At 41.9% G+C, this 15631-nt stretch overlaps 2 protein-coding genes across 2 annotated transcripts in view; both read left to right on the top strand.

Annotated features, from left to right (window-relative positions):
- Nucleotides 1-6962, top strand: part of LOC108244220 (alpha-1,3-mannosyl-glycoprotein 4-beta-N-acetylglucosaminyltransferase C) — a 44774-nt gene extending 37812 nt beyond the window's left edge. Inside the window, exons 3-5 of the mRNA XM_025009088.2 lie at nt 5074-5219; nt 5309-5456; nt 5555-6962. Coding sequence (XP_024864856.1) covers nt 5085-5219; nt 5309-5456; nt 5555-6711 — 1440 coding nt within the window. The 5' untranslated portion in view covers nt 5074-5084 and the 3' untranslated portion in view covers nt 6712-6962. The remainder of the gene's footprint in view (nt 1-5073; nt 5220-5308; nt 5457-5554) is intronic.
- Nucleotides 6963-9098: 2136 nt separating this feature from the next.
- On the top strand, nt 9099-14994 carry rnf141 (ring finger protein 141). Its single transcript, XM_017430216.3, has 6 exons — nt 9099-9226; nt 10862-11141; nt 11591-11699; nt 12121-12302; nt 14481-14588; nt 14692-14994. Exons 2-6 carry the CDS (start codon nt 11005-11007, stop codon nt 14840-14842), a joined length of 687 nt encoding a protein of 228 aa, XP_017285705.1. The 5' UTR covers nt 9099-9226; nt 10862-11004; the 3' UTR covers nt 14843-14994.
- Nucleotides 14995-15631: the final 637 nt, after the last annotated feature.

Here is a 15631-nt window from a genome sequence, read left to right on the forward strand (position 1 = left end):
TGACCATAGATGAGGGTAGGAACGTAGATCGACCGGTAAATCGAGAGCTTCGCTTTTTGACTCAGCTCTCTGTTCACCACGACAGACCGGTACAGCGCCTGCTTCACTGCAGACACTGCACCAATCCGCCTGTCGATCTCCCGCTCCATTTTTCCCCTCATTCATGAACAAGACCCCGAGATACTTAAACTCCTCCACTTGGGGCAGGACATCTTCCCCGACCTGGAGAAGGCACTCTACCCTTTTCCGGCTCAAGACCATGAGGATCAGTGCCTCCAAATCCAAGGAATGAACTTGAAGCTAAAAAAAAAGGAACTTAGTGCCAGATTTCTCCCGTGGTGCTTTAAGTAGATTGAGATTTATGCGTAAATATTTCATATTTTGTGGAGTTAAGTGTGCAATGTGTCAACTAGGAAAACTCTTATGCCTGGACTTTAAAATAAATTGGAGACATACATACACACCATTTTTGGTTTTCACGTAAATGCCATTAGAAATTGAAGACAAAAATTTTTTTAAAATAACGCGCGTTTGTGTTTGGATCATACAAGTGCTGTTGGAACTGATGGGGGTCTGGGCAGCGCACAGGAGGACAGGGACTGCAGTGGCTCCTTATTTATTTTTTTAATTTTTTTTTAGCCCTACAGCCAAGTCTGTATAAGCTGTTCCTGATTGTCTGAGTCTGTTTGGAACCTGCCTCCCACCAGCAGCAGAATTAATCTATCATCTGACTCACACTCCCATACAGTGACAAGCTGAGACATAAGCAGAGTGTGTGTGTGTCCTTCTCAGTAACCTGCAGTTACCCATAATGCCCCTCTCAGAGCTGTTTACACGCATCTTTGCAGAAGAATGTTTGTTTTAGTCACATAAACAGCCGACTGAGGAAGGATGGTACATCGCAAACATTACAGATATTACAAATCTGGAAAGACGACACTTAATTTCAATCAGATTAGGAGACAGAGCAGGGATTTAGCAAACATGAGTCCACCCTCAGACTACAGCAGTGTTGCCGACTTAGTGATTTTGTTGCTATATTTAGATTATATATAGATAAATAGATAATCCAGCACCCTGAGGCTGTACACTAAAAGAAAGGAAGGAGGCAGAGGACTAGTGAGCATCAGAGCCACTATACATAACAAGGCCACCTGATTTTTATAACCTCATCAAACACAACATATTTTGAAACCATTAGATAGATCTTTTAAAGACAAATCAAACACAATTTGAATTTTTTTCATCGGTCCACTGGTAACCAACTTATTGCCAAAAACTGATCATCAGAATGGGTCTAAATTAATCCAGTTCTTAAATCGTCAGCGATAGAAAGTCCTGTGTTTAACTTCCTGGAACATCTGTTCTCACACCGGGCTGAAGCTGAGGAATCGCTCTGATTGGCTGTAAATTTTCAGATTATTCCTTCATAACACGTGAGCAATGTAGGTTATAAAATGTTTTATTTCATCTGAATTGAGAAATGAATGAATGAATTAGCTCGATCATTGCCTGACCCAGTTAGCTACAGCGCCACCGTGCGTCGTTTATTTAACGGATTAAGAACATATAGAGGATGAATGGGTTGAGGCTACAGGTGGCCTTCCTACAGGATGAAACAAGGAAGTTATGGCTGGCATTCCTGAAAACAAATCCACATCATCTCACACAAGTCAATAATGTCCTTATTTGCTCCAAACCCGGTTATAAGCCCCGCCTCATGTGTCAGGGTTGGTGTCGGACGAACCCGAAGAGCGCAGGTTTGCACAAGGACAGGTTGGGTTTTTTTTTACGAAAAAATTTTATTTTCAGGGCAGCAAAACACGATACAAAAAGAGAGAGAGAACAAAGCAACAAGGAGGATAAGGGATGAGGATAAGTGAAGGCAGCTGGTCTGATGAGTAAATGAGAGACAAAACTGACTGAGGGAATGCAACAGAAAGTGACGGGGTGGGTGTGTGGTGGGGGGAGTAAGCAACAAGAGAGGAACCAAACAAAACCCAGGGAACAACACGACAGAAAAGCAACCTCAAACCTGAAAAACCAGACACAAAGAGGCCAGGTTCATGACACCATACAACAAAAACACAAACTGAAAGGCTCCAGTTTACAAGTGTTTTATTTTTCTAAACTCATTCATGCAACATTTAAACAAATCTAGATTCCAGAAAAGTTTTATCACTCGTATTTTCGTCCTCTGATTTTGACAATGCGGTGAGGCTTCTCTAAAGTTTTTTTTTGGAGAGTTTATATAACAAAACTCACAGACGGCAGGACCAATCAGCTCTCATTTCTGTTTCAGAGAGACTGCAGCAGTGAAAAGAAACCCTCCCAGGATACATTCCAGTTTGAAATGCTGCAGCTCATTGGTATTCTCCTCGGTCTGTTATTATTTTACCGTCTCTAATCTAAAATGACTTTGGTTGTTGAAATGAGCTCGCAGGGCATACATGCTGATAGTTTGCTAGCATGAAAAAAAAGAAAGAAAAAAAAAAAAAGAGAAACACCTCGGCCGAGAAGCATTTTAAGCTACAGCAAACAGATCCCGAATGAGGCGCTTATTTATTCACGAACCTACCTTCATTTCCATGTAAATGTACGTGACCTATAGGAGGCTTGTTTGTTGTTTAGATGCACTCAGAGGAGGAAAACAAACCAAACCAAAATAAAAAAAAATAGAAATCTCATTTCTTAGCAGGATTCTCCTTCGCTCAGAGAAAGCAGTCGGCCTAGCGTGCCTGTTAGAAATTCCTTGGTCGTCTCAGGATCTGATTTTGGAGGCGGCTGTCTCAGATAATGGTGTGTGTGTGTGGAGGGTTGTTTTGTGCAAGGACTTTCATAATATTGACTTGTGACACCTGTCATTGTCTTTCCACTTATATACTCTCGCCGCTGCTGTTTCTGTCTGGTGCCACCTCGGAGCCTTTTTCGTGACAGCGACACAAAACGCCTCGCTTCCCTCGCAGAAAAAAAAGAAAATAGGGAGCATGAGCTACGAACAAAACCACAACCAACAGCAGGTTATTTAGTCGTACTGAGCAGCAAAAGGGTCTGACTTTGTTCATGTGAGCAGCACTTTTCGTATCGAGGGCCGCGCTTTGGTGCTACATGGCGTCAGAAGTAAGTAACGTGTTGTGGCCCCTGAGTCTTGGACGTGGTGCCAAACAGGACGGACATTGTGGGTAAATATGATACCGGACTGGGCTGAGAGCTTTTCTTTTTTCTCTATTTTTGAAAAACCACCGGAGTTTGATGGTTGCTGGAACATCATCCGGCCCTGTCAAACGCAAGCAGAACGGATGACTGACACACACACACACACACACCGCTTTTTTGCAAGCAGATAGATTAACCGGCGAAAAATGATCCATCGCCTGCAGTTGTTTCGCTTTATCCTGCGATAAACCCTCTATTCCAGCCAGCCATGTGGGGCCCCTGCGCCGCCGGCCACATCTGTCATGCTGAGTACCTCGTCAAGACCTAATTAAAGATGAAGATCTGGTCCGGCCCTGTGATTGATACTTCAGGGCTGCAAATGATCATCAATGGATTAAAGCTGGCACTGATCAATAGCTTTTGGATTAAGAGTGACTTTAAACCCAGGTGGAATGAGAAGAGTTTGCCTGGAAGGAGGAGGAAGGAAAAAGAAAGTTACGTCTGACATGGCTTTGCGCCGCATGTCAATCCAAAATTAGATTTGTTTTATACTTGTGACAAAAATTTAAACTTGAAAGGTTTTTTTTCCCCTTCGCCTACGAGGAATATTCAACCTTCAACAGGAAGTTAACCACTTGGGGAGGATGTGTTTATATTTTTCACCTGTTGCCAGGATAAATCTGTTCCTGCTGCCGCGTTTTGATTGATGAAACACTTAAATGGTAAATGAACTCATTTACATTGCGCTGTCCTGGTCTTGTTGACCAGCCAGTGGGACTTGCAGCTCCGCAAGTCCCATTAACCCAGCCGCTCTACAGTCAGACAGCAAGGTCCTTGTGTAACACTGGGCTTTTTCTCCATTACGCACATGATAGTGTGCGTTAAGAATGATTCTGTGTTTTGGTCTGGAAAATATACAAATCTTTTACCAGTATATCCATTTTCTTCACCCACTTTTCTTTTACGGGGCAGAGGCAGGGGACACCCCGGGCAGATCACAACTCCATCACAGGGCCTCCAAATCCCTCTAATTAAAACAAAATAAAAGCTCAGTTTAAAAGGTTAAATCAGTTACTAACAATTGTTTTCTCCACCTATTGTAGAAAGCTCTTTAAACGACCTCAGACTGTAGGAACAGAGTTTAATTATGACCAGATAGGCAAGCTAACGGCTAATCCGAACATGACCAAAATCAATTTTTGCTGTTTTAAAATAACTCCTTGCAGTTTATGCAAATGCTAATTTTGTCATATTAACATCCGTATCCTGGTTGTTTTGGGGAACATTGTATGACGTTTCTGGCAGAAATACTCCACTCTCCGCTAGCTACAGCTGCTATTTGGGCTCACAAGTAATTAAATTGCATGTGAATAACAGTGTAATTCAAAACTGACGATGATGTAAATTTTTATAAAACTATGTTTGCTTGAACTGCTAAGAAATGTTGAAAATTTGAGTAGTTTCACAAAGACGACATTGGCTGCGTTACCCGTTAGCTGTTAGCTCGACAATCTGGTCAGAATTAAACTGTTTCTCTATAATGAGGCTAATAAAGAGCTATCTAGACAAGAAAATAACTGTTCATGACCTTTTCACAGAGCCCTTGTTTAAGAGATTTAAACTATTATTTTTGTTTGTTTGGTTAGCTGACTTGCTGCTACCATTCCAGATCTGTGTTTTCAGTTGTTCTGTTTCTTTATTGTTTGTTTTGTTTATATTCTGCATAACATGCTCTAATGCAGGGGGTGCTACATTTGTCAGCCAACTAGCTTTATCATATTTCCTCAGTAATATTGTAGAGTTCATGACTATTCACAGAAGTGTGTCTTCAGTAACTTTGAGGTTCACGCAGACTGAAACTCAAGCTGACTTTTCTCCAGCTTTCAATCACCAAACCTCTGCTCCTCTGGTTTTCAGCAGCGGGAGGCATGATCATGCGACTGCTGTGGAAGTCCGTGGACAAGATGAGGTGCTTCAGGAAACGGTCCATGCTTCCGGTCCTCGTCTTCCTCGTCTCCTCCCTGCTCTTTTTCAACCTTTACGTGGATGATGGATACGTGGTGGCAAGTTTGGATCTTCGGGAAGCCTTTATTGGTTTTGCTAACTGGTAACTCGTTTGCTGAAATGTCTTTATGTTTTGTCTGTCATTTAGGAGGCTGAGAAGAGACAGCTGGGGGAGGCGCTGATCCATCCTTCAGGCTCTGAGAGATACGTGCACACGTTTAGAGACTTGTCCAATTTCTCTGGGACGATCAATGTGACGTATCGCTATCTCGCTGGAATTCCTTTGCCACGCAAAAGTAGGTATTTCCACCAGACAGACATCAGTTGTAAATTTTAGCAACAATATATTTAGAATTGCTAAAGGAGAAATGAGTAAAGTGCCTTATTTTTACAGAGTTTCTCACCATTGGATTGTCATCGGTCAAGAGGAAAAGAGGGAACTACCTTCTTGAGACAATCAAGTCCATCTTTGATCAGTCCAGTTATGAAGAACTGAAGGAAATCGTGGTTGTGGTCCATCTGGCAGACTTTGACCTGGTCTGGTGTGAGAACCTGGTGCAGGAAATCACCAGGAAGTTTGCTCACCACATCATAGCCGGACGCCTCCTGGTCATCCAGGCCCCAGAGGAGTACTATCCTTCTCTGGACGGGCTGAAAAGGAACTACAACGATCCAGAAGACCGGGTCCGGTTTCGCTCCAAGCAGAACGTGGACTACGCCTTCCTCCTCAACTTCTGCACAAACCTGTCGCACTTCTACATGATGCTGGAGGACGACGTGCGCTGCTCCAGGAACTTCCTGACGGCGCTGAAGAAGGTGATCACCTCCAGAGAAGGTTCCTACTGGGTGATGCTGGAGTTCTCCAAGCTGGGCTACATCGGGAAGCTGTACCACTCCAGAGACCTGCCCCGGCTGGCTCATTTCCTCCTCATGTTCTACCAGGAAATGCCTTGTGACTGGCTCCTCATCCACTTCAGGGGTCTGCTGGCTCAGAAGGACGTGATCCGCTTCAAACCCTCGCTGTTCCAGCACATGGGCTACTACTCCTCCTATAAAGGAGTCGAGAACAAACTGAAGGATGATGACTTTGAGGAAGACTCCATCGATATTCCCGACAACCCCCCTGCCGCCATTTACACAAACATCAATGTCTTTGAAAACTACGACGCCTCCAAGGCTTACAGCAGCATCGTTGATGAGTACTTCTGGGGGAAACCTCCATGCACCGGAGATTTCTTCATCATCATTTTTAACAGGTCGACTAAAATCAGCAGAATTAAAATTGTGACGGGCACGGAGGACCGACAAAGTGACATTCTTCACCACGGAGCTCTGGAGGTAGGCCAGAGGTCCGTGGAGACCAAACAGGGAAGACAGTGTTCCTCCTACATCACCTTAGGGGAGTTTAAAGGCGGCAACACTGAGGTTACCGATGTGGACCACAAGATCGGCTTTGACATCGAGTGTGTACGCATAGTCGTCACAGCCAGTCAGCAGGAATGGATCATCATAAGAACTATCAGCCTATGGACCACACAACCTGTCAGCTAATTAAAAAAACTACTAAAGAGGTGAAGATTTGGGTTACTTTCTGTCCGCCTTGATTTGATGCAAACGGTTCATTTCGAATTACGGCAAATCAGTCCATATTTTCTTGGGTTGATCAGAGAACTGCTTTAAGTTTTTATTGTGATGTATATGAAAAAATAAATACACTAAAGTGTACCCGGGGGCCTTTATACTCATGTCCATTTTCAAGAGAATCTGTTTATAAAAATGTTCAAAATGTGCCACCATTGTCTTTTTTTTTTTTTTTTACATCACATGAAAAAGTACCCAACACATCCCATGCTTTAAAACGACTAGGATATGCTGAGAGTGCTGTTCTCCTAGCTCAGACTTGTACGTTGTTCGCTTCAGACTTCATAAATCAACAGCAGGGATTTCAAGAGGAAATTGCAAATGGTTGTAGAAATGATTTCACCCCCATTCAGCTACTTGCCTCTCGCATTTAGTCGAAAACTCCTAAAGTGACTGAGATCAGGCTGCGTGCTGCTCTGAAAGGCTGTTTCCTACATTTGACGTTTGAGACAATGAAACATAAAAAAGCTTCAAGCAGAGATTCGATGGCTGATTAGAGGGAATGAAGGTTTGTGTGGATTTATGTGATGTAGAGTTGTCAGGGCAACCCTGACAGGCTGCTAATATTTAAACAAAACAAATAAAACAGTCGTCCAGTTTTCGGAACAATTATTAAAATAACTTAGGAAAAATAAACATATTTCCACAGTAAAAACTTCTCCCACTTTGTAATGCTGTTGTGTCTTCTCACAGCGGTTTCACTGCACTTTGGCACTGACGACATGATGAAATCATTTGCTCCCAGTTTTGTTTTTTCTGTCTCAAACATGGATTTACAACAGTAAGGGAGCCACTGGTGTAACTTTCATGACACATCTTCTCTCTTGGAGAGGACTCAGGGACTGCAGGTGAAAGAGTTTAATACCTGAGCCTTCTCCTTCTGCAGCCATGTGTCTTTAATAGTTTATTATTGCTAAAAGGAAAGGTGGAGCAATGGTATTTTCTACCTTGTCTGTGCGGGCATGTGGAGGGGGGTTTGGGCTTCTCCGTACCATCAGCAAATTCTCTCCTGACCAACTGGACACATTTTAATGAAACTCTCAGAGGGCAGCCGTGGGACGTACATCTGCGGCTCATTAACCTGTGATGAGGTAATACAGGGGTGTCCAACCCTGATCCTCGAGGGCCACCATCCTGCATGTTTTACTTGTTTCTCTGCTCCAACACACCTGATTTGAATCAATGGGTGATTAACAGGCTACTGCAGAACATGAAGAGATCATTTACCCACTGAATGAGGTATGCTGGAGCAGGGAAACAAGGAAAACATGCAGGATGGTGGCCCTCCAGGACCAGGGTTGCCCACCCCTAAGGTAATGTTTACGTGGTCGTAGCTGAGAGTCATCCTCAACACACGCTACGAGCTATAACACGTCTCACAGAGCTGTGGCTGTGGAGGCCATCATGAATTAAAACTTTGTCCCGAAAGGCAGCAGGTGATATGCATTCCTTTTAAGGTTTTTAATTTACTTTCGGACGCAAGGGTCACATAAAGTGTTTTCTTTAACCAAGTAAGAAAACTCTTAATGGTTTTTAAATGACCTCTGTCTTAGAAGATTAGAGCTAAATATGAACATTCAGGTGTACTTAATTTCTAAAAAGGCAATAATTTGAGCAAAGCTGCAAATTTTTGTACGCCTACAGTCAGTTCATAGGCTCAAATTTGAACTTTTTTACTTTACTGCCCTCTGCTGGTCAATTAAGGAAAACAAAAAAGGCTACTAATTATTGTCATGAATAGAATAGAAAAAAATAGAATAGTGATGTGTTTAGTGTTGTAGCAGAGATGAAACAACAAATTAGTCATGGAAGGCTTTGTAATGTGGGCAACATGACACCTTATAAACAGAAGAAAATATAGAAGAAAAATCCTCTGATTTTTTAAATTCTCTTTCTGCCCTTTGACTTTCAGCTGTCTTGTTACATCAGTCATTTTTCTTCTAAAATACCAATAAAAGGTGGATCCCCACCCCTCCACAAACATCAATATAAAATGTGAGCTTACAAGCCACTTTAAAAATACTTATCAATCTGTCATTCAGTTTATTTATCTTATAGTACAAAGCACTTTCTATTGCACATACAGTACAGCCCTTTATCTGCTTTTATGTTGAAATAATATTGTCATTTTTATGTTTTTATTGACCCTAAAATCACAATCAAGGAAGGAAAAATGAATCTAATGCATGGCACAAATTTAAATAGGCTGTGTAAAATACAACAGGTAAAAAAAGCAGGCACACAAATATTACAACGCAAAGAAAGAAGCGTCCATATAAGTCATTGCGTCCACAGCTGCATGACGTCCAAAAATATGCGACGAACCGTGACGTCACGAGACGGCGCCGCTAAAAACAACAACAGCTAATAGAGAAGCTAGTAGCGGAGTTTGGACCCCAGCTTATATCCCTGGGGTTAAAATCTGGTGAGTTATTTTTTTTGTCAACCTCTTAACAAACCCCAGTGATATTTTTAGAAGAAAGAATTTAGCTTTTTCAGCCGTAATAACATGTTTTTCTGGTGAAGTTTCTAGCCAAGCTTCTTGTTAGCGCAGCGCTGCTGTAGTAGAATTTAAACAGGATCACTTATGAAATATTAAAATGTTATAAACGCGTATCTTTCTTCAAAAAGGTATTACCTCAGCTATTCAATACTTACAGGATCGGAACAACACGTTTTCGCCATGCTAGTTTAGCTAAGAAGATGAGTTTCAGTTTTCTATGAGTACAATAACATAAATAATAATAAGTTTTTCCCTCTTTTATTTGAAGAATTCGTGTTGTTTCTGTCATGCTGAGTATTTTACAGCTCAGGACTTTATAAGTGTATAGTCAGACATGTATGAGTTTGGTGAATGACTTGTTCACTTTCTGTTCTGCTCAGTGAATTTTAAAATCCACAATGTTTGAAAAGACTTTGCTTCCCTGTTTTTGGAGTATAACTGCACAGCATATAAAATAATGTCAAAACATCAGTCAGTTTCAAAACAAACATAAAACCATGATTTTCACAGGGTACAGGGAGGAAGGGGATCAACGCCAATAAGATGGATGAAATTATTCTGATTTTGTAAATTATTTTGGTATAATTCACAACACAGGATATTATATAAATAAATACAAATGGACAAGTATATTGTTAAATACGCTGTTCATTTCAAATCATATATATGTATGTATGTATTTAAGAGGTTGTAAATATTGTTATTTTTTATTTTTTGTATGTAATAAACCATTTATTTATATGTATTCCTTGTATAGAAATCATTAATATTTATATAAATACTATATTGAGCTATTAATTATGCAATATTGATTAAAAAGTGTGTTGACAACTATATATAAGGGGTAGGAATAAATTAAGGTTTCTTCTTCTTACTTCTTTTAGAACAGATGAAACAGTGGCAGCTACATTATTTAGGTTATTTTTCTTCACTACGTCTTGTGTATTTTCTACTTTTGTATGGGTCTTGTGTGTGTGTGTTATTTTGTGCTGTTTTAACATGTTTGAAATACAAAAGAAATATACTAAAAAAAAAAAAAAGCAATTCAGAGACATCCTGAGATCTGATAGCACCCAGTCGGGATGGCCTAAATCGTGTTTTACTTCATTGTTTTGGATCAAACTACACTCGGTTTCAACTCTGCAGCTTAAAATTTACTACGGCTGAACTCATAAAGTTCTGTCAGAGTACTAAAACCTTTCTGTATTGTAGTTCCACCTACATGTAGCAGGTGTCCATAAGCAGGGATCTTTGAAGGCAGCTGGCTCTATATAAAAAAAACTCAACTGTACTGAAATAACCATATTTGACATCAATGTTAAACTCAAATGCCCACATGCTTGTGTGATGAAATGTTAAATTAAATATGCCTAAATGAGTGCTGATATAACATTTTCAGCGCCCCTTGTGTGCAAAGCTGCTATAAACTGTGTAATCGGTGTTCACTCAGCTTGCTGTCTGCTTGATGTTTAACTCATGTTAACGTGTGAATAAAAACTCACCATGGGGCTCACATTGTATGTTTGACTCTCTTGTTTTTTTTCCTTTTAAAAACAGGAAACATAAATCCCACAACAGCTCAGGCTTCGACAGTCCTGACAACAGTACTGGCTGTGTCGTCCCAGCTGGCTTTTTTCCCCCTCCAGGACCCACAGAAAGTGAATGCGGTGCTGCTCCCTGTGAGTGCTGCTTCTTCCAGGATGGGCCAGCAGATCTCAGGTCAGGCGGTCATGAGCCACCTGCCTGAGAAGCTGGTGAAGCACGCAGGGCTGGTGCGTGAAAGCGGCTACCTGACCTACGAGGAGTTTCTGGCCAGAGTGGCCGAACTCAATGACGTGTAAGTCGCGGCCTGTTCAGGACTGCAGAACGGTTTACAAGCGCAGGATGTTTTGCTTTGATTGGATGGAATCTGTCATTTAAAGAAACGTGACCAACTAAAAGGGGCAAGCTTTTACACTGTTCAGCCATCTTATTCCTCTAGCGTTAGGTGCTACTTCTGCCAATTTAATTTAAGGCTATTATCTCTTAGATTTAAAAAGAAAAATACAAGCAGGCAGGGAATAAACCAGCATTAATGTAAATGTTTTGTTTTTTTATTGCACTCTGACGTAAAACAGAAAAAACACAGACAGAATAAAGGAGTGTAGCTGATGACAGAGTAATTGCTGTGTCACAATACTGCGCTGTTCTGAATGATTTCACATTCACTACACGGTGAGCCGCTGCTAACGCAACGCAGATTTTTCCCGTGGCGCTGAACGTGCGTCTCCGCTCTGCCCCCTTCAGAACGGCCAAGCTAGCAGCTGGACAGCAGAAGCACCTACTGTTTGAGGTGCAGCCAGGCTCCGACGCTTCTGCCCTGTGGAAGGTGGCTGTCAGGATCGTCTGCACCAAGGTGAGCCCAGACTGCCAGGAGGATTGGCTGATTTATGGGAGGAAGGGCCAGATGAGAGTGAAACTCTACATGTCAGTGTGTGACAGAAGGTTATCAGTGTTATTTTGGGTTGTAGCTGTTTATTTACAGGCTCCTTCTACCCTATTTATATCATCATTTGTGGAATAAATTAAACTATTTAGGCCAAGCTAATATGTTCTTTCTCTTCCTCCAGTAAAAAGATGTTCCTTCAAAAAAAAAGAGAAGCTTTTTTATGTAGTTCGGTACATTTTGTCAGACTGTAAACGTCACAGGATTTGAACAGCTTTGGCTTTAATCCTCGAGGAAGGAAGCTTGTGTTAGTACCCACAGCTGGCTGTAAAAAAACCCACCTGAGAGTGGACTGAAACGGATGCACACTGTTGCTCTCCTCTCCATGTAGATCAACAAAGAAAGCGGGACGGTGGAAGCGTCCCGAATCATGAACCTGTACCAGTTCATCCAGTTGTACCGTGACGTCACCAGCCAGGCTGCTGAGGTGCTGACGGCCGAGGGAACCATCAAGGACCCGTCGGCCCAGCTGCCCTCCACAGACTCCTGCCAGGCCAGCATGTGGATGGGCAGGTCAGGACACAGATGATTTGTCAAAAAAAAAAAAAAACAACGATTAATAGTGAAGATACTAATCAATACTAAAACTGGGCGTCTAATTGGGGACATGTTTACATTAAAATTGACACTGGCAGTCTTTGTCTATATATATATATATATATATATATATATATATATATATATATATATATAAAACAGAGAAAGGAAGCACCACCAATTAGTGGTCACGTTCGGGATCTGAATAAGCAAAACGTATTTGCTGATTCGGGCGCAAACTTTAAAACCAAAACAGTCATAAAGCACGTCAACATGATTCAAAAACTGTCCAGGAGCATCAGCTTTTTTTTTAAAAAAAGGCAAGAAATTCCCTCATCTCCCGTCTTCAGTTCACTGTAAGGGACACTAATATGGCAATCGGTTAACTTAAAGGGGAAATGAAAACGGTTTTGCAGCTAATGTACCGTATTTTCTGCAAGGTGCACTGGATTATAAGGCGCGTGCTAAAACATATGGTCTACAAAAAAAAAGGTCACAGAAACAAAAAAGTGAGTTTGGTTGAACTTTATTCTATTATGTAACAATTATTTTACATATTATGTTTTATCATTCTTCTTCCACAAATCCATCAAAGTCCTCATCTTCTGTCTGAGTTGAACAGCTGGGCAATTTCGTCATCAAACCTGCTAGGTTCCCTCTCATCATTGTCGAAGTCAGTTTCATTGCCAGGGGGCTGTCCAGCAATGATGCCGACTTTCGCGAAAGCTCGGACAACAGTTAAAGCAGATACCTTAGCCCAGGCATCCGCAGTCCATTCGCATATGATGGCGTAACTCACCCGGCGCTGCCCCCGTCTTAGTAAACGTGTGTTCGCCGTCGGTCATCCATCATCATCATCATTCAGAACTTCCCTCGCATCATTCTCTGAAATAAAAACAGACTTTTGGTCATCTCTAATTATTATTTGATTTCAAGATGGGAAATGAGTAAAAGCGTTGTGCTGTTTAAGTGGTACCTCTAAATATTGTCCCCCATCGCAACACAAGGACTTGGAGCTACTGTCCATCTTGTGAGCTGCATAACTCGAAAAATAAGAAACGTGCTGACCTCCATTTCGGTGTGTGGATGCATCTAGGCATAAGTAAGGTTACTATTTAAAATTGGGTTGCCATGTCAAAAACCAAGATGGTCATCGCCATATATATATATATATATATATATATATATATATATGGCCATATACATATGTATATGTAAACATTTATATATATACATATATATATGTAAACAGGCCACCCCATTTACTTGAAACTATACTTTTAATCAAAATAAAAACTTGAAAGATTGGGGTGGCTGGTGATTAATCTGTGGTGATCAAGGCCACCATTGGCCACCCTCTGGCTTCACCCTTGGATCAAATTGCTCCCTCCGCTCGCCAGGATCCGTCACTCTGCGCTCTGCGCCGCCGCAGACAGCTAATTATCACTACAGTAAGAGAAATAGAGTCTCCCTCCACATCTTTATCAGCAAAGATGTAATGGAAGACTTCATGCCTTGTAAAAAAACTTTCTCTAAACTTAAATTCAGTCGGTCAGAAACACGCCAACACCGGGCGCCGCGGGAGCACGCAGCCTGTTCGAGTGTGTCTGTTTGATGCTTTAGTTCTTGGCATCACCAAAGGGAAAGAGCAATTTTGTTTGTGTCTGTTTGTCTGTCTGTTAGCAAAATATCTCATGAACCACTGGATGGATTTTAATGAAAGCAATCTTTGGCTGTTTGTATACAGCTGAAAGAGTTTGGGGTCAGTCTAATTTAAGATGGCTGCCGCAGCTACAAAAAATGGCTGTAACTTGGCCACATTGACCAATATTGAGCTAAGATTCGGTGTGGTAGTAGCCGAGAGTCATTGTCAACACATGCTATGAGTGCTGACAGATCTTGTGAGAGCTCGCAGCAACATGATCTTCCTTTAAAAGAATGCCTTTAATCAGTTTTCTTTGCTTCTTTATTCATCGACCGTCTTATTGAGTATTTCTTTTAGTGTTAGTGTTTTGTCTGAAATGTTAGTGTTATGACAACAGTAGTAGGGATCCGGTTAACATTCTCCTTACCCATTTGTCGCAGCGAGTGAGGTGTTGTTCTGTCAAGTCCAGCAGGAGTTTACTGTAACCCAGGTCCGACTCTTTCCTGCAGGGTGAAGCAGCTGACCGACGAGGAGGAGTGCTGCATCTGCATGGACGGAAAGGCCGACCTCATCCTGCCCTGCGCGCACAGCTTCTGTCAGAAATGCATCGACAAATGGTGAAGTGCCCCAATGAGCCGGGATCTACAAATTGCAGATTGAGGTTTTTTTATTTTTCCCTATTCACACTAAACCAAATGCTTTTTCCTCCTGAATGTGCAGGAGCGGACAGAGCCGGAACTGTCCAATATGTCGCCTGCAAGTGACTGCTGCCAACGAGTCGTGGGTGATGTCGGATTTCCCCACGGAGAACGACGTCGCCAACTACATCCTCAACCTGGCCGACGAGGCGGGCTACCCACACAGGCCCTGAGGCGGGCAGACGGGGAAGGGAAGCTGGCCCCGCCCGCAGAAGGCAAATTTACATGTTGATACACACACACAAAAAAAAAAAAGAGTTTATCTCACTGAGGAAACCTTTTCTTTCTCCTTTCTGAAAAGCTAAACGCAGACGAAAGCAGCCGAGTTTCATCTCATGTTTTAATGACAGACACCGAAGTTAATACTGTACGTGCTTTTAGCTGCTAAAAATCCCAGGATGCTGTCTGCAGCTCGAGTGTTATAAATGTGGCGTCTTTTAGGCAAGGCGTGTGCCGTGTTGTGTCGAGTAAAACACTGTGTTCGTTTACTCCTATGAAATAGATTTAATTTATACGGGGAATGAAGACCAGACTGTACAAATTTTAGCACTTTATGATCCGATTCCATCGCCTTTCATTGATAAGAACGAGACAAGTCAGGTGTAAATATTATATTGAGAGGTTCGACAGATATGACTTATCATCCTGAGTTTTAATTGATTAATTGGACATTCTTTTGGGGAAACGTGCTCGTTCATTTTCGGGGGTTCCAGAGTCGGACTGTGATTAGTTGGATTAGATGGATTTTAGCTCTGCAGCGCCTCCTAAAACCTGTTTGTCCGCTTCGTGTCCTTGTTTTGAATCTCCTCGATTTACTGGGGCCAGATGCCAAAACAATATAATGGGCTGGTTTCACTGCAGCAGCGGAGGGGCAGTAAACGGGGTCTGATCTTAATAAGGAGACCTCAGAAGCATCTTTTTTCACACTTTTGCCTTAAGTACAAAGCTACGACCGACCCCCC

The sequence above is a fragment of the Kryptolebias marmoratus genome, linkage group LG11 (assembly GCF_001649575.2).
Source record: "Kryptolebias marmoratus isolate JLee-2015 linkage group LG11, ASM164957v2, whole genome shotgun sequence".
In the NCBI taxonomy this organism is placed as follows: Eukaryota; Metazoa; Chordata; class Actinopteri; order Cyprinodontiformes; family Rivulidae; genus Kryptolebias; species Kryptolebias marmoratus.